Below are 23368 nucleotides of genomic sequence, written 5' to 3' on the forward strand. Positions count from 1 at the left end.
TCAGCCTTTCCAAGGATCTGGAGATGGGGGTCACTTCCCTGAGGCCCCTGGGCTACCTGGAGGAGGCGTGGCCATCTGAACAAAGCTGGGGCCCTGTAGGGGCTATTACTGACCCTGCTAATGTTGGGTGGAATTCCTTTCTGGGCATTTGACAGATGCAAATAAATGCAAAGAGAACCTTTTCTGGGATATTCTTGGGACTGGAACCTGAATGGGGCCTGGATTCTGGGCACAGGCATGCATCCTTTTTCTGGGAGCGGGTTTCAACAGATTGAAACCATGTTTTAAAAACTAGAATAAAACATAGGTGATTTAAAAAACCCTCTTAAAACAATAACGTCTAAAAAATAATTTCAAATTTACAGAAAAGTTGCAAGAATAGTACAGTAAACTTCCATATCTCCTTCACTTAGAGCCCTCCATTGTCAACACATTGCTACACTTGTCTTATCATTCCTTCTCTGTTTTTGTAATTTTTCGGAACCATTTGAGAGTCAGTTACAGACATATTTTTTTTTTTTACTTCTAATTACTTTAGTGTGCATCTTCTAAGAACAAGGACAGTCTCTTACATGAGCACTGTATATTTTTCAAAATCAGGAAATTTAAAGCTGATACAATGTTATAATATCATTCTTATTGTACATATTCAAATCCCATTGTTATTCCAATAATGACCTGAAATCCTTATTCTTAAACTAGCGACTACCAAGGTCATGGACCCCTTCCAAAGAGATAGGACATTCACCCTGCCCAAAGAGGAGAAAATCAGTAACATCCACAAATCTGCTTAAAGAATCTGTGCTTAGAAATCCTACTTGCAGGCTCTGTACACTGAGACCAGTGATTCTCAACTGGGGATGACTGTGATCCCTAGGGAACATTTGGCAATGTCTGGAGGCTTTTTCGTTATCGCAGCTGGGGGTGGTGATATGCTACTGGCATCTTGTGTGTAGAGGCCAGGGATGCTGTCAAACATTCTACCATGCACAGAACAGCTCCTGCTACAGAGAATTCTCTAGTCCAAAATATCAGTGGTGCTAAGGTTGAGAAACTGTGATCTGTAAGTAAATTGGGGAGAGACGCCTTCCTCTGTTGCAGTTGGAGCACCCTGTGGATCTACAATTCACCCCAGCAGTTCTTTATCCCCAGCTACCCTGAAAAACCCTACTCCTTTAGGCATAGGGAGGCCTGGCCAAGTCTATTTATGATTGCTTCAAACTGGAACCAGCCCCCAAGCCCCATTAGGAGGAAACTGATAAAACAGTGTAGTCATGCTGTGCTTACAGCTCTTCCTTCGACTCTGCTCCTCTGGAAGATGGGGTTAGGGAGATGGGCTTGGAAGGACGCCAGGAATCCTGGGACCAGCTGCTGCTTTATGACTTACGGGCATAACAGCTCTGACTCATGCATGATTGATGCATTGGGATTACACGTGGACATGTGTCTGGGCTTTTATTGACAGGAGGCTACCCTGGAATGTCTTTCCACTGGAATCAAGGGCAGGGCCTCTGCTGAGTCACCTCTGGCCCCTGGGAGTCTGGCTTATTTTAAAAGCAGCTATCATTTCTTTCCTTTCTTTCTTTTAAAACATATATCATTTGATGGTTTAGACCTGTGCTGTCTAGTACAGTACAAGTGGCTACTGAGCACTTGAAATGTGGCTTGTCTGCACTGAGATGTGCTGTAAGCACAAAATACACATTGGAGTTTGATGCAGCTGCCATTTCCTTAGTGCTAACTGCACACCAGTTCAGTGCTGATTCTCTATCATGACTCTCACAAGCCCCCCATGTGGGATGAGCACACTTGTTCTCCATTTTATTTTATTTTATTTTTTTAACATTTTTTATTGATTTATAAGCATTTTACAATGTTGTGTCAAATTCTAGTGTTCAGCACAATTTTTCAGTCATTCATGGACATATACACACTCATTGTCACATTTTTTTCTCTGTGATTTATCATAACATTTTGTGTATATTTCCCTGTGCTATACAGTGTAATCTTGTTTATCTATTCTACAATTTTGAAATCCCAGTCTATCCCTTCCCACCCTCTACCCCCCTGGTAACCACAAGTCTGTATTCTCTGTCCATGAGTCTATTTCTGTCCTGTATGTATGCTTTGTTTTTGTTTGTTTGTTTGTTTTTGTTTATGTTTTTTAGATTCCACATATGAGTGATCTCATATGGTATTTTTCTTTCTCTTTCTGGCTTACTTCACTTAGAATGACATTCTCTAGGAGCATCCATGTTGCTGCAAATGGTGTTATGTTGTCGGTTTTTATGGCTGAGTAGTATTCCATTGTATAAATATACCACATCTTCTTTATCCAGTCATCTGTTGATGGACATTTAGGCTGTTTCCATGTTTTGGCTATTGTAAATAGTGCTGCTATGAACATTGGTGTTCTCCATTTTATAAATGTCTCCATTTTATAAATGAGAAAACTGAGGCCCAGAGAGGTCATGATGCATGGCTAGGAGAGGCAAAATTGGGATTCAAACCCAAGATGAGTCAACTTCCAAAGCCTGTGCTATTTCCAGTTTGTTACACCTTCTCCCATACATGGTAGGTACTCAGAAAATGTATCGGTGGCAGAGAATGGACAATGTATTCGTTAGTAATAGAATCCTGAGTTTTAGAAGACCACATGGTGGTTGCACAGGTATGTTAGCTAGTGACTACTGTTCCCAGCCTCTCTTGCAGCAGTGTAGGACATGTGACTAATTCCAGCCAATAGAATGAGAGTGGAAGTGGCACAAAATATTCTGGTTTGTGCCTTTAAAGAGGCTGACCTTTACTTTCTTTTTTAAAACTTCCCACTGGCAGGAGTGTAGATGTGATGGTGGTGCTAGAGCAGCCATCTTAGACCATGAGATGGAAACTGCTGTTTGAAGATAGAAGAGTTATAAGATAGAAAGAGTCTGGATCCCTGATACCATAAAGTTACCATCCAACTCTGGATTGCTTTCATTCAGATTGATGTGAAAGGGGAAAAGAAACTATTTTCTTGTCTGGAAGACATTTATTATTTGAGTCATTCTTGCAGCATTGAGCCTATATTTCACCAACTCATTTGTTAAATGAACAAATGGATGATTGAAAAGATGAAAAGAGTAGTCAGATCCAGGCCACAAACGTAAAAATGCACGAAGATGGCATTTGAGCCTAGGTGGAAGCACCTTCCAAGTGCACTGGAAAAATTCATGGCCAGTGGAGACAGACTCAAACCTGGCCCTTGTATTAGCTTACTGTGTGCCCCTGGAGAACCCACATGCCCTCTCTGTGCCTCACATTCCTTGGTTGTAAACCAGTCTTATCAAGTTTGTGGAATCTACATAACTTAAAGTTCTTCATTGCTCTGTGCAATTCCATTTCTAGGAATCCATTCTCAGAGAAATTTTCACCTCATAGCCCATGAACACAGTTTCAAGGATGCAGCTGCAGATTGGCTTGTGGACCCAAAACTGGAAAGTATCCTTAAAGGTGATTAAATAAACTCTGGCAGGTTCATGCTCTGGAGTGCTGGACCTCCTACTGGGGCCTTGAGGAATTCTCTAGGGACACCTGCTGGCACAAAATGATACTGCAGCTCAGCTCAGTGAGGAGTTGGGAATTTCCAGAACAAGAGTTTCAGGGTAGCTGTGAAAGTAATTTGGGAGGCCACAAAGCAGGGAGAGATTTAGAAAGAAAGACAGGGCTAGGAGTTTGGCCTGGGTTCAAATTCCAGCTTCACTACCTACTAACTGGGTGAGCTTGGGCAAATTTGGGACTTTCTCTAAGCCTTAGTTTCTTCAATGAGATGAGGATCCTAGGGCCTACCGTACAGATGCCTGGTGAGGATATGATGAGAGAGTTCTTTAATTTGATTCCTTATTGAGCCAACATTAAGGACCTATGATGAATGTCATCCAGGCACTAAAATACACCAAGACCTGGGTCCTGCCCTCATAGAGTCTAGTTGGGGGAAGACTATAAAAAATAAACACACATATAGCATACTTTCAGGTATTGATAACGCTGTAAAGGAAAATAAGGCAAGGTGTGGATCTGTGTGGGTGGAGGCATTATTACAAATAAGGTGCTCTGGGGGAGCATCTCTGGGGAGGTTTGAGCAGAAGCTTGAAGGCAGTGCATCTGTGTATAGAGAGGACATACAAAATGCCAGTGGAAGAGCCTGGTCCATAATTTTTAAAAATGGAGGTGGTGGGGGTTAAACCCAGGACCCTGTGCATGCTAAGCATGTGCTCTGCCACTGAGCTGTACCCACCCGCCGAGCCTGATTCCTTATAAATGCTCCGTATGTGGTGGACTGCTGTCTTATGGCACAGAGGAAAGGAGTTGAAGGGAAGATTGGAATCCATTTCCCAGGGTCTGAGGCATTCACAGGAAGTGAGAGAATGTTCCCTGGGGCTTGGCAGGCGAAACGTCTTGGACCTGAGCTGACCCAGTTCTGGGTGGCCTTAGGGAAATCACTGTCTGGGCCTCCATTTCTTCATTTGGAAAACAGGATCGTAATGCCCACCTTGAGAGATTGGGAGTCATCATGGGCCGAAATGTGCCCCCTCACTCCCATTCATATGTTGAAGTCTTGGCCCTCAAGCATCTCAAAATGTGACTGTATTTGGAGTTGAGGTCTTTAAAGAGATGACTAAGTTAAAGTGAGGTCATCAGGACGGGTCCTAATCCAACATGACTGGTGTCCTTATGAGAAGAGAGGATCAGGGCACAGATGCACAAGGGATGAGGATGAGGACACAGGGAGAAGGCAGCCATCTACGAGTCAAGGAGAGAGGTCTTGGAAGAAACCAACCCTGTGGACACCTTAATCTCAGACTTCTAGTCTCCAGGACTGTGAGACAATAAATTTCTGTGGTTGAAACCACCCAGTCTGTGGTTCTTTGTTATGGCAGCCTGAGCAAACTAATGCAGGATGATGTGTGAATACAGACAGGCATACAGGAGGTCCTTGACAGAGGCTGATTTCCTTGGCCCAGAGCCACATGGAGCCTCGCAGCCTGACTTGTGAACCTTGGCATCTCTGTGGACCCCGCGGCCTTGGGATTGCTGCGGTTACTCTGCAGCCTGGCCCACACCGGGCCTAGGCTTGGCCCCGCCTTGGGAACTCAGCCCACTTAATTTCTGCCCTCCTCTCTGGTTCGTTAATCAGTCAATCCACAAACTTAGCACGGACCACTGTGGCCATTCTGTGAATTATGGCATCACTGTTGTGTCAGCAAAGGTCCAGTTTTGGAAAACGGAGACCATTTTAGTCATTACAAACAGAAGGAATGGAACACAGGAAATTGCCTACGCAGATGATGGAAGAGCTGAGATGCCAAAAGGGCAGGATGAGGCACCACACGATGAGCTTTAGTGGAGACTAGAGGGACAGAAGCAGGGTGTGGTATCACTAGATCCCAGAAACCAAGGCTAGAACCATGGTGGGGACTGCCTGGTGGGCACTGGGACCAGGAAGAGAGGGCCTGTTGGGGAGGGACTGGTCCTCTTTGCCCCCAGATCGCTGATCTGCCCTTCCCCTGTTCTGCTGTGCATTACAGAGGGGCTGACCTCTGCAGGCTGCATTTACCAGGCTCCAGGTCAGCTGACCTCCCATTGGCCAATAGGAGGTCCTGGTGGGAGATGGGAAGCTTGAGGAAGGGAGAAGTCAGAGTATTTTTCCTTCTCTCCTTACACCTCGGGCTGCATCTCCATCAACAACCGAGTCTCTTCCATGGCTCCAGGTCCTGTGGGACAGTCGCTGTGTTTCCAGCTTTGCTGAGTGACCACAGGCCCTGGGCTACTGTAACGATAACTCCTCCCTCTGTCTGTCAGAGGCAATGGCTTTCTGCTGCTGCTAATTCTGAGTTTCTTCACAGTCCCTTGGTTGGCTTCTGGGCTCCTCTGTCATCTTTGTAACCCATTCCTTGCTGGAAAGTCTGTTTAAATGCTCAGTGGTTTCCTTTCCTGATATGAGTGGTTTCCTTTCTTGACATGAAAGCAGACTGGCAAGTGGCCAGCCCAGCAGGCCTTTCCAGCCCTTACCCACTTCTTACAGATAAGAACCTGGCAGACTATAGATGAGAGAGGCAGCTAGGTGCTGGGGCTCAAAGGGTGGCCCTAGAGTCAGATAAGCCTTATTTCATTCTACTTCTGTCATTTGTCAGCTCTGTCAACTTTATCAAGTCACTTTCCCTCCCTGAGGCCTCAGTTTCCTCACCTATCATGTGGGGATGCGGAATGTACCCATCGACACTGGGCTGTTTTGAGGATTTGATGAGATGTGGCAGGAAAAGAACTTAGTCAGAACCTTACAAAAGAATAGTAAAGAGGAGACTTCCCCATCAGCAGCCAAAAGACATATGCTATTGTATTTAAAAACAGCGAGGGTGCTGGTGCAAGGAGAAACAGACTGACAAGGCAGAGCGGTGACAGTGGAGCGGTCTATAGGTATATGAGAACCAGAGACACAATAAAGGCAGCCTCATTGCCCAGTGGGGAAATGAGAGATTGTTCAGAAGATGGTGCTGGGAAAGTGGCCCCAAATAAAACTGGATCTTTAATTCAAACTGAAAACAAAGGTGGATTCTAGGTAGATTAAAGACTTAACATGGAGTGCAAAATTATAAAATTAGTAGAAGTTACATATATGCAATGGAATACTATTCAGCCATGAAAAGGAATGGAATTCTGACACAGGCTACAATATGGATGGACCTTGAAAACTTTATGCTGAGTGAAATAAGCCAGACAAATATTGTATGATTCCACTTATGAGGTACCTAGAATCGGCAAATTCATAGAAACAGAAAGTAGAATGGTGGTTATCAGAAGCTAGAGGGAGGTGGGATGGGGAGTTACTCTTTAATGGGTACTGAGTTTATACTGGGGATGATGCAAACTTTTGGATATAGATAGTGGTGATGGGTGTAAGGCATTGTGAATATAACACCACCAAATTGTACAAATTCCATAAAACCACTTAATTACAAACGGTTAAAATGATAAATATTATGTTATATATTTTGTACCACAAAAGGTCATACCTTCACCCCCAAAATTAGTAGGAGAAAAGTCAGGAAGTATCTTTATACCTAGAGGTGAGGAAGGACATCTTACAACAAATTACAAAAGCACAAGCATAAAAAACCCAGTTCAAAAATGGGCAGACGACTTGAATAGGCATTTCTCCAAGGAAAATTTTCAAATGGCCAAAAAGCACATGAAAAGATGCTCAATATCATTAATCATTAGGAAAATGCAAATCAAAAGCATAACAAGTTACCACTTCACAGCCATTAGGATGGCTGTTATTAAAAATACACATGCACAAACATACACATGCAACAGAAAATAACAGGTATTGGTGAGGATATGGAGAAATTGGAACCCCAGTGCATTGCTGTAGGGAATACAAAATGGTGCAGCTGATAAGGAAAACAGTTTGGCAGTTCCCCAAATAGTTAAACATAGAATTACCATATGGTCCCCAATTTCACTTCTAGCTAAATACACAAAACAATGGAAAACAGGGACTCAAATAGATACTTGTACACCCCTGTGCATGGCAGCATCTTCACAACAGCCAAAAGGTGAAAACAACCCAAACATCCATTGAAGGGTGAATGGATACCCCAAATGTGGCATATACATAGGGTAGGATATTACTCTGAACAAGGAACGAAGTTTCGACACATACAGCAGCATGGGCGGAGCTTGAAAACGTTACACTAAGGGGAATAAACCAGTCTCAAAAGGAAAAATATTGTATACTTTCACTCACACTCCTGCAAATAAGCAACAACAGAAAAGACAGCAACTCCAGTGGAAAAAGGGCAACGGATGTGAAGAGCAATTTACAGAAGAGAAAAACCACAAGCTTGGGAAGAAGGCTCAGACTCACTAGTTATAGGAAATGCAAAAGGAAGCAGCTAGGAACCATCTCTTTACAACTATTGGACTGGTAAAAATTAAAGCTGGACATAATAACCTATAGTGGAAAAGAATATGAAAAAGAATATGTATGTATAACTGAATCTCACTATGCTGTATACTGGAAACTAACACAATATTGTAAATCAACTACATGTCAATTAAAAAAAAAAAAGGTGGGCAGCATCCAGATTTTCTCTACTGAAAGGAACCAGGGCTGGGGCAAGAAAAGTAGAAATTGAGCCTGGAACATCTTGTTGTGCGAGAAAATAAGGACACGCTCCAAGAATGATGGGGACATGGTAAAAGGACACAGGAGCCAGCTGAAAGGGACCAATTTGAGCAACACGATAAATAATAGTAGTAATGGATTTATAACCCATGAAATAAAATAAAATCCACGTGTTCATATGGATATAAATGAATAAGCGAAAAAATAGGGGTATGGTGATTTTAAGATATAACCACCAAATCTTTGACACTGTTCAAGAGGTGGAATCGAATTCACTTCCTTTTGAGTAGGGGCTGACCTCGGTGATTTGATTCTGATAAATAGAATGTGGCAGAAGGGATGCTGCGTCCCCAAACTAGGTAATAAAAAGCATTGTGCTCTATCTACCCTTGCTCTCTCCCTCTCTCAGATCACTCTGTCTGGGGGAAGACACTTCCATGTCATGGAGACACTCATTAGCCCTGTGAAGAGGCCACGTGCTGGGGAGCTGAGCCCGCCCACAACAGCCATATAAGAGTGGCATCTTGGACGTAGATCCCTCAGTACTGAACTGTCAGCTGTGATACCTGCTAGCCACATAGGGCTGTTAAGCACCTGCAGTGCGGCTGGCCCAAATCGGAATGTGCTGTGTTAAACACACATTGAATTTCAAAGACAGCATGAAAAAAATGTCAAGTATCTTATGAATAATTTTTGATATTGAGAACACGTTGAAATGATAAGATTTTAGATATACTGGGTTTGATAAATTTTATTATGAAACTGAATTCCACATGTATCTTTTTCTACTTTATAAACTGCAGCTACTAGAAGATTAAACATTAAACATGTGGTTCCCATTTATGGCCCACATTCTTTCTACTGGACGTTGATGCTCCAGCCCCAGCTGGGCTTTTAGATCATTGTAGCACCAGCCAACGTCTTGATTGCAACCTTCTGAGAGATTCTAAGGCAGAACCTTCCAGTCATACTGAGGAATTCCTGACTCACAAAAAGTGAGAAAAGGAAATGATTATTTTAAATTGCTAAGTTTGGGGATCATTTATTACATGGCAATAGATTGATTGATTTAGGCAAGCATCACAAATGGAAGTTCAAATTAGTGAAATTGTGAAAAATTAGTGAAAGCTGGCAGAATAACAGGCTATTTAAGTAGTGTAAAAATATCTCCCCCATAAGATACTTATTATAAAGAGAAAATACAGTAACTTGAGTGGTGAAACCTGGCAGACACTCGACCAAGTGATCAATATTAACATCACCAGTAATGGAACAAACGGCTCTGAGGCGCCCCCTGGTGGGCAGTTCTGAGAAGGACACACCGCCACTTGGGTGGTTCCTGACAAAGGTGCACAGCCTGGGTCCAACCGCGAGGAAATTTCAGACAGAGCCACAGGAAGGACTTTCTATAAAATAACTGGTCTGTCCTTTGCAAAAGTGTCAAGATCATGAATTTTTAAAAAAGACAGATTGAGGAACTGTTCTCAATTAAAGGAGACCAAAGAGATAGGGCAACAAAATGGCAAAGTAATTTGCAGACAGCAGTTCACCTCACCTCTAAACACTTCAGCATGCACACCAGGAGATAGAGTTCAATATGTGTTTCTCTGTCTGTGAAACTGACATTTGGCGAAATGCACAAATCTTAGGTGTATTTTAGATCATTTTTGACAAGTGCGTCTACCTGTGTTATCCAAACACTTTACAAGATACAGAACATGAAGTGGGCTGAATTGTGTCCTTCCAAAAGATACCTTCAAATCCTAACCCTTGGTACTTGTGGGTGTGGCCTTATTTGGAAATAGGGTCTTGCAGGTATAACCAGGTGAAGATGAGCTCATACTGAATTAGGATGGGCTCTAAATCCATTGACTGGTGTCTTCGTAAGAGAAAGGAGATTTGGATGCAACACACCTACGGGGAAGAAGTCCACCTGAAGGCAGAGGCAGAGGCAGAGGCTGAAGTGACGCAGCTCCAAGCCAAGAAATACTACAGATTGCTGGCAACCACCAGCAGGAAGAAGCAAGGAGGGGTTCTTCCCGAGAGACTTCAGAGGGAGCATGGCCTTGATTTCAGACTTCTAGCTTCCAGAGCTGTTGGAGAATAAATGTATGTTGTTTTGAGCCACCTAGGTTGTGGTGCTTTGTTATGACAGCCCTGGGAAACTAATACAGGACATTTACCATCGCCCCAAAAGTGCCCTCATACTTTTCCACTCAACCCTGCCCACCCCCAGCTTGAGGCAACCACTGTTCTGATATTTTCCATCACAGATTATCGTTGCTCGTTCTAGGGCTTCACAGAAGTGGAACCACACAGGACATGTTCTTTTGTGTCTGGTGCCTTTCATTTGGCACAAGATGATCCAGTCAGGTTTTTGCACCTATGAATGGTTGGCATGCCTATGATTAAAGTCAGTTTGCTTGATGGGGGAGCAAACGGTGAAGTTGAAGAGGAGGGGGATGGGCCATAAGGACGGGAAATTTCTCTTCAAGGCTGGCCCTGGGGTCTCTGACGTCTCAAGTTCACCACCTACACCTGCTTTCTCAGCTCAGAGAGCAGCTCCGCAGGTTGGAGGCTGGGCTCCATCGCCACCTGGTGGTGATTCTAGACAATGCAACCAGAGGTGCCAGCACTGGGCTTGGCTGGGTGGGGAGATTGTGGATCAGGAAAAGTGTGTATTTTCCTGGATTGTGCCCCCAAATCACTGAGCACCTACTCAGCACTTGAATAATTTCTCTCCCTCTGTGTGTGTGGGGTGTGTGTGTGTGCGCGCACACGCAGAGATGACCTAGGTTGGGCTGACCTTGATGGGCTCCCAGGAGAGGGAAATGACACAAAAGTAAGTCTAGTAGGGGCAGAATATGTTCCTAGAGGCACACGGTCTAGGGAGCACAGAGGAAGCAGAGAGTAATCTGACTTGGGTGTTCAGGGGAAGTTTTTCAGGGCATTTCTCAGCTGGTGGCAGAAGGGAAGGGTGTTACAGGCAGAGGGAACAGCAGAAGCAAAGATGTGGAGGCAGGACCATGCCATGAATGGCTTTCTAAACTCAAACAAATAATAATATGGTAATAGATATCCAAGGTCAACATTTTAAAGTGGGTCTTCCTCCCACCTCCCACCTCAAGACCCCAGCCCTCCTCCCGTGATAGACTTAACTTTAGGGGCTCCCAGTGAACCACATGCTCTTGCGTAGTCCCCTGCCCTGGCATCTGGGCTGACTAGCAGAAGGAGACAGAAATGGTGATGTGCCAGTTAGGGGCTTAAGTCTAAGAAGGCGTAGCAGCTTTCACGTCCGTGCTGTTTGAGAAGCCAGCTGCTGGGTAAGGAATGCGGCTACGGTGGTGGGGAGACCGCCAGGAGAGGCCACCTGGAGAGAACACCAGCAGAGACAGCTTGGCCACATGCAGGGGCCATGGAGAGAGCCACACATCAATAACAGCACGTGCAGAGGCCACTTGAAGAGGCCACGTGTGCAGGGAGAAATTGCATAATGGAGAACCAAGAACTAACTGGCAGACACATGCTTGGGCCATTCTTGCCATTCTAGCTGAACTGCCACACACGGGAATGAAGTCCCCTCGGATGTTCCAGCCAGCAGCCAGGCCTGGAGCAAGAGACAAGCTATCCCTCTGTGCCCTGCCCAAATTCCTGACCTGCAGGATCGGGAGCAAACAAATGGCGGTTGTTTGAAGCCACTGAGTTTTGAGGTGCGTCGTTATACAATATTCACATCACCCCGGGCCCTACACTGTTGCCTGTTTCTTATGGCCCTTCCAGTGGGAGACTACACCCCAGTACAAACACATGAGTACATTTCCACGTCTTCCCTTATTTATGTAGGGCTTTGCACACCGCACATCCTGTCTTGCACTTCGCCTTTTTCTCTTAGGGATACTCCTTGGAGATGATTCTAGATATGTGCAATTCAATACAGTAGTCACTAGCCAGAGGAGGCTACTTAAATTTAATTGAAATGGAATAAAATAAAAAAATCATTTCCTCAGTCACACTAGCCACATCTCAAGGGCTCAGTGGCCACACGTGGCCGGAAGCTCCCATATGGCGCAGCACAGATGTAGAATATTCCTATAATCCCAGAAAGCTCTCTGGGACAGTGCTTGTCTAGATCCTTTCCTGGGGAGCTGCCTCATTCTTTTTTAGTAGCTGCAGAATATTTCCAGAAAATGGCAGCCACAGAGGTTATATCACAAGGGTTGCTATTACAGTGTCCATTGGTGCAGATGTGAGTGTTTCTGTAGTATAAATGCCCAGCATTTCTGGGCCCAGTGACGCTTCCCATTTTGATAGCTATGCCCTAAATACAGCTAGAGGTCGGACCACTTTGCAAAGTCACTAAAAGTGTGTAAGCATGCTTTTTCCCCCGAAACTTTCATCAACACTATGTAGAATTCAAAATTAATTTTTTTAAAGCTAATGGCAAAAATTTTCAAGACAAACGTGACTCTACTGGGAAACTGCTCTGCTACATACTTCTTTCACCTCACAGTGCCACAGGGCATCTCTCCATGCTTACGTAGGGAGAGCGACCTTGTCTTTAAAAAAAAAACAACTGTAAAATTCACATAACATAAATTTACTGTCTTAAAAAAATACTTGATTTACAATCAATTATATTGATTGTGAATACAATTACAATATTGTGTTAGTTTCAGGAGTACAGCAAAATGATTCAGTTATATGTATGTTATTTTCCATTATAGGTTATTACAAGATATCGAATATGGTTCCCTGTGCTATATAGTAAACCCTCATTTCTTATCTATTTCATGTATAATAGTTTGTATTTGTTAATCCCGTACTCTTACTTTATTCCTCCCCCTACTCTGTTTCCTCTTTGGTAACTACAAGTTTGCTTCTACGTCTATAAGTCTGTTTCTGTTTTATATAGATTTATTTGTATTATTTTTTAGATTCTGCATGTAGGTGTATAGTATTTGTCTTTCTCTGCCTCACTTACTTCACTTAGTATAATATTCTCTATGTCCATCCATGTTGCTGCAAATGGCATTATTTCATTCTTTTTTATGGCTGAGTAATATTCTGTTGTATATATGTATACCATATATTCTTAAGCCAGTCGTCTGTTGATGGGCACTTGGGTTGTTTCCATGTCTTGGAATAAATAATGCTGCTATGAACATTGGGGGTGCATGTATCTTTTTGAATTAGAGTTTTTGTCTTTTCCGGATATATACCCAAAAGTGGGATTGCTGGATCATATGGTAACCCTATAAAATTTACCATCTTTACTACGATTCAGTGGGATTAAGTACATTCACACTGTTGTGCGACCTTCACCATCATCCAACTCCAGGACTCTGTCATCTTCTCAGACTGAAATTCTGTACCCATTAAACAACTCCCCCTTCCTGTCTCACCAGCCCCTGGCAACCACCATTCTATTTTCTGTCTCTGTGAGTTTGACTGCTCTCGGTACCTCATATAAGTCTAAGCAGACATTGTTTATCCTTTTGTGTCTGGCTTATTTCACTTAGAACCTCAAGGTTCATCCATGCTGTAGCATGCATCAGAATTTCCTTCCTTTTAAAGGCCGAATAATATCCTTAGTATGTACAGACCCCATTTTGTTTACCCCTTCATACATCAATGGACACTTGGGTTGCTTCCATCTTTTGGCTATTGTGAATAATGCTGCTATGGACATGGGTGTACAAATATATCTCTAAAACCCTGCTTTTAACTCTTTTGGGTGTATACCTAGAAGTGGAATTGGTGGATCATATGGTAATTCTATTTTTAATTTTTTGAGGAACTCCCATACTGTTTCCCACAGTGGCTGTACCATTTTACATTCAAGTCAACAGTGCACAAGGGTTCCAGTTTCCTTATATTTTCACCAACACGTGTTATTTCCTGTTTCTCTTGACAGTAGCCATCACAGTGCACGTGAAGCGGTCGCTCATTGTGGCTTTGATTTGCGTTTTCCTAATGATTAGCGATGTTGAGCATCTTTCCATGTGTTTATTCGCTATTCGTATATCTTCTTTGAGGAAATGTCTAAGTCTTTTGCCTACTTTTAATTGTTTTTGTTGTTCTTGTTGTTGAGTTGTAGAAGTTCTTTATATACTCTGGATAGTAACCTCTTATCAGATATATGACTTGCAAATATTTTTCTTGAATTCCGTAGGCTGCCTTTCCACTCTGTTGATTTTATCCTTTGATGTCCAGGAGTTTTTAACTTTGATGTGTCAGATGTATCTACTTTTTTCTGTTTGTTTCTAGTGTTTTTGGTGTCATATTGCTTGTCGCTTTAAATGGCTGTGGAGTGGTCCACTGTGTGGTTGTTCTACAGCTGGATTTATCAGCAGATTCTGAAGCTTCTACCTTTAAAATAGGTTCAGAATCTGTCCACTTCTCACCACCTCCATGGCCTGGTGGAGTCCACAGGCATCTGCCTGCACAACTGCAGTTACCTCCTCCCTGGGCTCCCTCCTCTGCTCTTACCTCCAGTACAATACATCCTTCATAGGCCTCCAGAGGGATTCCTTTAGAACCTAAGTCAGATCCTGTCCCTCTGCTAAAAAGTCTCCATGGCTCCCACTAACCCAGAATGAAGGCAGTCTTTACAGTGGCCCACAAAACCTTGTGCAGTATGGCTCCCACATCTCTAGGAGATCATTTCCTGCTACTTTCCCTGTACTCCACCCACAGCAACTACATGGGGCAGGCAGGCTCCTACCTCAGGGCCTTTGCACTTGCTGTTCCCCCTGCTGCTATCTGCATGGCCCACTCCCTCATTGCTCTCATGTGTTTGCTTACCTGTCACCTCAATGAGGCCTCCCCTGACCACTTTAATCTAAGGTTAAAATCGATTCCCTGGCACTCCCTATCCCCCTCTATGCTGTATTTTTCTCCATGGTGCTTACCAGAACCTAACACATTCTATACTTTATATTCATTCATTTTGTTTATTGTTTGTCCTCCCCAAGGGGAATATCAACTTCATGAGAACAGCAATCGCTTCTGTCTTGTTCATAAATATATCTCTAGGGCATGAACCACAGTAGATGAAAGAAAAGTTGATGAATGACAACATGAAAATAAGTACCTTTTGTCTGTTTGCTGGACATTTGTATTTCTTTCAGTGGTGGCTTGCTCATGTCCTGTGAGCATCTATTATATCCATGGTGCTGACCTCTGTATCCCATAAGCAAATATCCAGTAGGTCCTCCCTCAGTCAAAAGGCTTCATTTAAATCACTCCTGCATTCCCAGAGCTGACCACATGGTGGAAGCATATACCCAGGCAAGTTTCACTAGTCAGCTCAGGGTCTCTCCCAGGACTCCAAAATTTTGGATCCCAGGACACTGAACCTGGCAGCTCTAATCTAGGCCCCATTTAGTAGATGGGGAAAGTGAGGGCTCAAAGAAGACGTGTGGTGGGAAAAATCTCGAACATAGGAATCAGGGGAATCTAGCCTTTAGGTCTGGCTCTTCTACCAGTTCACTGTGATCTGGGAGGTTGGGGGAAGCTGTAACCCACTCTGGGCTTGTTTCCCATCTGCCTGCTTTGTGAGGTTTTCATGACTCGCTGTGTTCAGGCCCTTTGTGGGGCCAAGGGGAGGTAATTCGCTCCTATGTGTCGAGGCAGGCAAGTGTGAGGGGGAACAGCAGGCCCAGAACACCCAAGAGAGAAGGGATATATTACCACCATTTAATACATCAGAGACTGAGCTCTAGAGGGGACCCCAGGGTGCCACAGCCAGGAGGGTACAGGGCAGAAACAAAAATCCAATCCCACAGTCCCCCAACTCCATATCCACTAGTGACAATCTCTCTGATGGTTCCCTCTTCAGTCGTTATTTTTTGACCTGCTGGCTGATTTCTAAGCCCCTCTGCAAACACCGTTACCACTCTCTGTCAAAGAAGCAATAATGGGACCCTTCTTGGGCAAGTCACCTCAGTTTTCTCCTCCTGGAAATGGGGCTAAGGAAAAGCTGTGGACACTGGGAAAAGGATTTCTGGAAGCAGTCTGGGGGCAGAGGAGGGAGTGTATCTGGGTAGAAAAGTGTCTGTTCCTCCACAATCCCTGCCTGGCTTCTGCCCACTACTTGTAGCCATGTGGACCCAGCCCACGGCTTCCAGTTTTAAAAGAGAAGCTGGAAATTTGAATTTTGATGTGAAGTGTCTTGGTTTTTAAATGTTGGCAATAAATTCATTTAAAAAACAAAACAGACAAAAAATCCAAAGCAAAACACCATGGGGTCAAGCCAAACACATCTGTGGGTTGGATTTGGCTGCTGGCTGCCAGTTTCAGACCCTTCCCTCTCCCCCTCACCGCGGTTCCTACAAACACCTACGCCAGACAGTAACTAGGCGAGGTCATTGTGGGTGGTGTCAGGTGGATCCTGGTTTCTGGGCCCTCGCTGCCTGTAGGGCCACTGGGGCGTGCTCCAGGCCTCTGGGCCATAGTGGTTCAGCTCACATCATCCCCCTCCTTGAGGAAAGGTTGAGCATTAATGGTGGGGCAGCAGGCAGGGCCTGTTGAGCAATGAACCTTGTAAAAACAAGGGCTTACGTCACCTGTGCACGCAGCTTCCCTGCAGGACACCTGGGGTGGCACTAGGATGGGAACTGCCACTGATTTCACCGTCAGGCCAGAATGGGGAATCCAGGGCAGGGCAGAAGCAAAAGGCTCAGTATTTGGTGGGTGAGGACAGAAAGGCAAGACCCTGATGGGGCTGAGTCTGGTACTTGGGGGCTAGTCCCTAGGGTCTGGGTTGTACCTTGACTCACTGTGTGACCCTAACCACCCTTCTCTGGGCCTCAGCTTTTCCATTCAGAAAATGGGGTTCACATCACCAGACCTGTTACGATTCATTATGAACCCAAAGTTCAGGCTAAAAGATTTTAATCCTTCCCACCCCTTGAATGTGGCCTTGAACAGGCACACTTGGCTCTGCTGGGCCTCAGTTTCCTTATTTGTAAAGAAGAGATAATAATAGAACCTCCTTCCTGCAAATTTTCCAGAGGATTAAATGAGTTAATATGTGCAAAGAGCTTAAAATGTGGTTTAGAGATAGTGAAAGATTGGCTTGAGGACCCACAGCAAATCCTCCAATTAGCTGCAGACTCCCCCAAGTCTCACTGCATCTCCCCAGAACCCTGAAGGGGGGTTGCTGAGGCCCAGAGAGGGGAGCCATCTTGTCCGAGGTCACACAGCCCAGCTAATTGTGGGGGAAGGGGAACCTCACCTTCTCCTCAGCTTTCTCTATTGAGCAACTGCTGTGTGCTGGCACTGATCTAGGCACTGGGAAACAGCAGTGAACAAAACAAAAATCCCTGCCCTGGTGAGGCTGACAATGGTAGGGGGCAGTAGGGACAGAAATCAAAATGGATAGGGGGGTAGTGTTGATTGTAATAAGGACGGTGAAGGAAATGAAGCAGGGGGATGTCCGGTTCTAGGTCCAGAGGGGGTAGCAAATGCATTCATTCACTGGTAAATTTTGAGCATGCCTGGCCCAGGGGTTCCCATATTTGAGGGCCAGTGCTCATGGAGGGGGCAGTCTGGAGGGGGACTGAGGTAGACAAGACAACTAGGATAATGGTGACTGGAGATAAGGGCTGGGAAGGAAGTTCACCAGCAGGTGGGGCAGGGAGGGCCTCTTGGAGGCAATGGCCCTCAAGCTCAGCCCTGAGTTTCCCATTTTGCAGCTTGGGAGGCCTGGATGGATGGCCCTGGGGCCTTGGATCCCTCCCCAGCCCAGAGGCTGCTGGGAAGCCTCAGAAAGCCAGCAGGCGGGGCCAGTGTTTCATCCTGTCCCTCCCTGCCCCCCCCCCCCCCCCCACCAAGGGCGCTCAGAGATGTCATTTCTCCAGCTCTCCGGGGCGGAGGTCACCCCAGCTCACCAGATAACACTGAAGGTTGAGCAATGCCCGCCTGCCCGCCAGGGCCAGGGCTAGGGTCAGTGGGCCGGGGGTCAGTATCAGGCAGGATGGGAGCTCCTGCCTGGATGGCCTGCACCGGGAGTGGCAGAGGGGTGGGTCCAAGGAGCTGCCCAAATGACCCAGGAATGGTGCCAGAGAGGGCAAGGGGCTGCTGGAGCCCACGGCAGGGGACAGGGAAGGCCTCTCAGGCCTCTGTTCAGATCTAGGTGGCCCATGAGGGCCTCTCAGGCCTCTGTTCAGATCTAGGTGGCCCATCTTGTTTCCCCATCTCTGAACCAGGGGCAACGAGGGCATCCTCCTGGCAGGGTGAAGAAGCAAACTCTTGGTCCATGCCCACCCTAAGTGCACAGTAAGGACCTGGTGAAAATAGGGGAAGTCCCTTTTTTCTCTTACATGGCTGGAACTGGGCCCACCAGCCTCAGAAACAGGTGTTTTGGCCTTATGTTGACAAATAGGTCTGCAGGTGCCTGGACAAGGGCTTTTCTTTTTAGAATAGTTGGGGACATTAGGCCATGTCACCAATCTGGGCCTCTTTGTACCCTGGGAGGAAGCCCTTCTTTCTGATGCGTGTCCCAGAGCAGAAAGCCTTATGTTTGGGAGTCTGTGGTGGAGAGAGTAATATAACTAATAATAACAGTAAGGACATCTGCACGCATTTAAGCTTGGATAAGTGAAGTGACTCGCCCAAGCTCACACAGTGGGTCAGAGCCCAGCACCCCCACCGCCCCAGGTTGAGGTGGGGTGGGGGTGGAGAAGACCCGGGTGTGGTCTGAGGGGGTGGGCAGGTGCAGAGGGCGGGGCTGGAGGAGGGGCGCGGCCGACCCCCGCAGAGGCCCCAGAGAGCTCGCCCCTGACCTGCACTCCCCAAGCACCCCGACTTTTATTATTTAAGAGGTGAAGTCACCGCAGGTGTGAAATCCCCTCCTTCCAAGAGCTGGGGATGAGGGCAAATTTAGGAGCGGGGACGGGCCCAGGGAAGGGTCGTAGAGTGTGGAGGTGGGTCACCTCTCTGCTAGCCAGAGCTGGGGGTTGGGGTCTCCAGGATCCCGCCTGGGGCGCGTCCCTTCCGTGGGGCGCTGGGACTGGGTGCTGCAGGATCCTGAAGCCATTGCCTCCTCCAGCAGGGGGCGGGCCGCTGCCGTGTTTGGGGTGGGGGAAGGCGATCGCGTTGCCCCCTCCCAGGATTCCCTCCTTCCTTCTAGTACAGCCTCCAGCCCGGAGGGGGCGGTCCGGGGGCGGGTTCGCACCTCCTTGTTCCCAATCCCAGGGCCGACGGGTGGGGGTAGGCAAGGGGCGTGAAGCCGCCCCCTCACCCCCGGGCCAGGGGACCCCCAAGGGCGCGCTCTGGGTCTCTAGTCTGGTCACTGTGCCCCACTGCCGCCCTCCTGGGGGTCTTGGGCGGCCACAGCATGTCCTCTGCGTGCCCGAGGAGGGGTGGGGCGGACGTCAGGCGTGACGCCGCCGTTGCCATGGCCCGCCTTATAAATAACCGGGCTCAGGAGAAACTTTAGCGAGTCAGAGCCGCGCACGGGACCGGGAAGGGGACCCACTAGAGGGTCCAGCCGCCAGCCCCCGCACTAGTAGCGGCCACCCCAGCGGCAGTAGCAGCGGCAGCAGCAGCAGCAACACAGCAGCGACAGTTCGGAGTCGGGAGGCCGCGCCACCTGCGGGCCGGCCGGAGCGGGCAGCCCCAGGCCCCCTCCCCGGGCACCCGCGTTCATGCAACGCCTGGTGGCCTGGGACCCAGCATGTCTCCCCCTGCCGCCGCCGCCTGCTTTTAAATCCATGGAAGTGGCCAACTTCTACTACGAGGCGGACTGCTTGGCTGCTGCGTACGGCGGCAAGGCGGCCCCAGCGGCGCCCCCCGCAGCCAGACCCGGGCCGCGCCCCCCCGCCGGCGAGCTGGGTAGCATCGGTGACCACGAGCGCGCCATCGACTTCAGCCCGTACCTGGAGCCGCTGGGCGCGCCGCAGGCCCCGGCGCCAGCCACGGCCACGGACACCTTCGAGGCGGCTCCGCCCGCGCCCGCCCCCACGCCCGCCTCCTCCGGGCAGCACCACGACTTCCTCTCCGACCTCTTCTCCGACGACTACGGGGGCAAGAACTGCAAGAAGGCAGCCGAATACGGCTACGTGAGCCTGGGGCGTCTGGGGGCCGCCAAGGGCGCGCTGCACCCGGGCTGCTTCGCGCCCCTACACCCGCCGCCCCCGCCGCCGCCGCCACAGCCGGCTGAGCTCAAGGCGGAGCCGGGCTTCGAGCCCGCGGACTGCAAGCGGAAGGAGGAGGCCGGAGCGCCGGGCGGCGGCGCCGCAGGCATGGCGGCTGGCTTCCCGTACGCGCTGCGCGCCTACCTCGGCTACCAGGCGGTGCCGAGCGGCAGTAGCGGGAGCCTGTCCACGTCCTCGTCGTCCAGCCCGCCCGGCACGCCGAGCCCCGCCGACTCCAAGCCGCCCCCGGCCGCCTGCTACGCGGGGGCGGCACCGGCGCCCTCGCAGGTCAAGAGCAAGGCCAAGAAGACCGTGGACAAGCATAGCGACGAGTACAAGATCCGGCGCGAGCGCAACAACATCGCGGTGCGCAAGAGCCGCGACAAGGCCAAGATGCGCAACCTGGAGACGCAGCACAAGGTCCTGGAGCTCACGGCCGAGAACGAGCGGCTCCAGAAGAAGGTGGAGCAGCTGTCGCGCGAGCTCAGCACCCTGCGGAACTTGTTCAAGCAGCTGCCCGAGCCCCTGCTCGCCTCCTCCGGCCACTGCTAGCGCGGCCCCCGCGCGCGTCCCCCTGCCGGCCGGCCTCTGCGCTGCCGGGCGCGCCGCGGCCGCTGAGACTCCGGGAAGCGCCCGCGCTCCCGCCCCCGCCCCTGGTGGCGCCGGCAAAACTTTGGCACTGGGGCACTTGGCAGCGCGGGGAGCTCGTCGGTAATTTTAATATTTTATTATATATATCTATATTTTTGTCCAAACCAACCGCACATACAGATGGGCCGCCCGCCCGTGGTGTTATTTAAAGAAGAAACGTTTATATGTACAGATGAATGATAAACTCTGCCTCTTCTGCCCCCCTCTCCAGGCGCCGGCGGGCGGGCCGGTTTCGAAGTTGATGCAATCGGTTTAAACATGGCTGAACGCGTGTGTACACGGGACTGACGCAACCCACGTGTAACTGTCAGCCGGGCCCTGAGTAATCGCTTAAAGATGTTCCTACGAGGTTGTTGCTGTTGTTTTTGTTTTTGTTGTTGTTTTTTTGGTCTTTTTTGTATTATAAAAAAATAATCTATTTCTATGAGAAAAGAGGCATCTGTATATTTGGGAACCTTTTCCGTTTCAAGCATTAAGAACACTTTTAATAAACTTTTTTTTTTTTTGAAAATGGTTAAAAAGCCTTTTGGGGGCAGTAGTTGGCTTTTGATTTTTTTCCCTTTATTTTGGATTTATGATTTTATATTTGCTTTTCTGGTGTGTGTAGGGTTGGGGTGTGTGTGTGTGTGTGTGTGAGCTGTTATTATTTTTGGCTTTTTAGTTGGTTGAGTGGGGGTGTTGCAGCTGTTTTTTCTCCTCTGCTACTCCCCCCCAGGGCCTGTGCTTGGAGATGGGGGGTACCAGGCCAGGGGTGGGGGAGGGGCAGAGGAGTGCTGGGTCAGGCTTTCAGGGTGACTCAGTGCCCCGGGTGTTGGGGAGGAGTGGCTGGGAAACCTGTTTGGGGAGGGGGTCCAGGGCCTCTGGCTGGTCCTGAGTGCCAGACTTGGGTTTAGAGGGGCGTGGAGGGCTGTGACTTCTGCACAATGCTTGGATATCCAACCAGCAGGCCTGTGACTCTGAAAGAGGAGTGGGTGCAGGTCTTGGTCCTGTTGAGCCCAAGTCAGGACAGATTCTTTTGGTAAATGCAGTGGGGCAGGTTGTTTAAAAAATAGTATGTGTGTGTATATGTATTTTTAAGAGACTAGCCTGGGTGTGTGGGCGGGCTTATGTTTGTGTGTCCCTGGCCAGCGAGAGGGGAGAATCTGGGCCAGGTGGGGAGGCGGAGGGAAGGGTTCCTATACTTCTACTCCTTTCCCTAGGGGTGGGAGATGTACCACTTGTCCTCTTTGCCCAGTTGTGAACACTGAGGCCCAGTCTCACCTGCTTCCTCAAGGTGGCTGAGCCCAAGCTGCCGTCCCTGATTCCCTGGGAAAGAAATGGCCCCTGGCAAGGCTTCTGCTTCCCTGCCCCCTGATACCCTCCCGCCCCTCTGCACTGCACCTCCACCCCCACTCTAGCCCTGGACGGCATTCCTGAGAGCTGAGGATGTAGACGGAGGGGTTAGTGGATACACGTACAGCGTCCCACGGTGCCTGGCACGCAGGAGGTGTTATATAAGCGTTTGCTCTTGTTATTATTTTTCACTGGGAGGCTCCTGGCATTTGGCACTTGAGTCCTTAGTGCAGCGTGAGTGTGGCCAGCACTTGCCAGGGGCTGGTGTCCAGTAAACCCTGGACTTGCCCCATCTCATTTAAACCTCACAACAACTTCTGGAGAGGCTGGTACTATTACAAGGCTTGTTTTTAGAGCCGTGGAGCAGACTTTTGGCTGTCACATCCCTAAACGTGAGAAATTGGCTTGGGGGTCCGCCTGCCCTAGGAATTCAGGGGTGGAGGTTGGAAGGGGGAGCCTCATAGATTAGCTTGTTGAGGGCATGGTGTGGCCTGGGATTTTGGGAGCAGCTGCTGTCACTGTGGTTTGAGAATGGGGAATGCTTTTTCCCTCCCTTTCCTTTTGGGGGCCTGGATGTTCTTTCCCTGTGGAACCCCAGAATGTGGTGGATAGAGACACTTAGCCCCCACCATTATGTAGCTGAGGATCAAGGCAAACACCACCTCCCTAACACTAGTGTCTCCCGTTTGTGGCCTGAGGGCTGTACAGAGCGCTGGGCAGAAATAACCTCACTTTGGCTCTGGGCCTCTGGTGTGGCCCTGGATAGGTCTTCTCGCCTGGAGTGGCCGGATGGGTGATGGGAACCTGGAGTCTCAGAGTCAGTCCAGTACCAGCGACAGCATATCGGCTCAACTGCCTCCGGGTTTTACCTGCTGAAGGTCAGGGCCTTGGGGGCTGGATCCTGGGAAGGAGGTAGCTCAGTCTTTGGGTGGGGAGAGGTGGGGTTGCAATTTAGGAACGGACCTCTTCAATCCTCACTCTCCTTCTGGCCATCGAAGATTGGCTAGTGGCTGCCCCTCACCCATTTTTGCATCACCAGAGGACACAAAGGAGGAGAGAGGGGAGCAACCTGGCC

The 23368-nt window shown here is 48.3% G+C and overlaps 1 protein-coding gene and 1 long non-coding RNA gene across 5 annotated transcripts in view; both read left to right on the forward strand.

Annotated features, from left to right (window-relative positions):
* Positions 1-23368, forward strand: part of LOC140687457 (uncharacterized) — a 284201-nt gene that overhangs the window by 5848 nt on the left and 254985 nt on the right. For 2 of the 4 annotated variants that reach the window (XR_012061804.1, XR_012061805.1), the window contains exon 3: positions 3388-3519. The exons of the other annotated variants lie outside the window; for them this stretch is intronic. This is a non-coding gene — a long non-coding RNA (uncharacterized lncRNA). Of the gene's footprint in view, positions 1-3387; positions 3520-23368 lie in introns of those variants that run through there. 4 annotated transcript variants of the gene reach the window in all.
* Positions 19481-21475, forward strand: CEBPB (CCAAT enhancer binding protein beta). Its single transcript, XM_072944387.1, has one exon. The coding sequence runs from the start codon at positions 19822-19824 to the stop codon at positions 20860-20862; it is 1041 nt and encodes a 346-aa protein (XP_072800488.1). The 5' UTR covers positions 19481-19821; the 3' UTR covers positions 20863-21475.

This window comes from Vicugna pacos, chromosome 19 (assembly GCF_048564905.1).
Source record: "Vicugna pacos chromosome 19, VicPac4, whole genome shotgun sequence".
Lineage (NCBI taxonomy): Eukaryota > Metazoa > Chordata > Mammalia > Artiodactyla > Camelidae > Vicugna > Vicugna pacos.

Excerpts from the sequence above, each read along its gene's own strand:
- CEBPB (XM_072944387.1), top strand. The coding sequence starts at position 19,822 with ATGCAACGCCTGGTGGCCTGGGACCCAGCATGTCTCCCCCTGCCGCCG.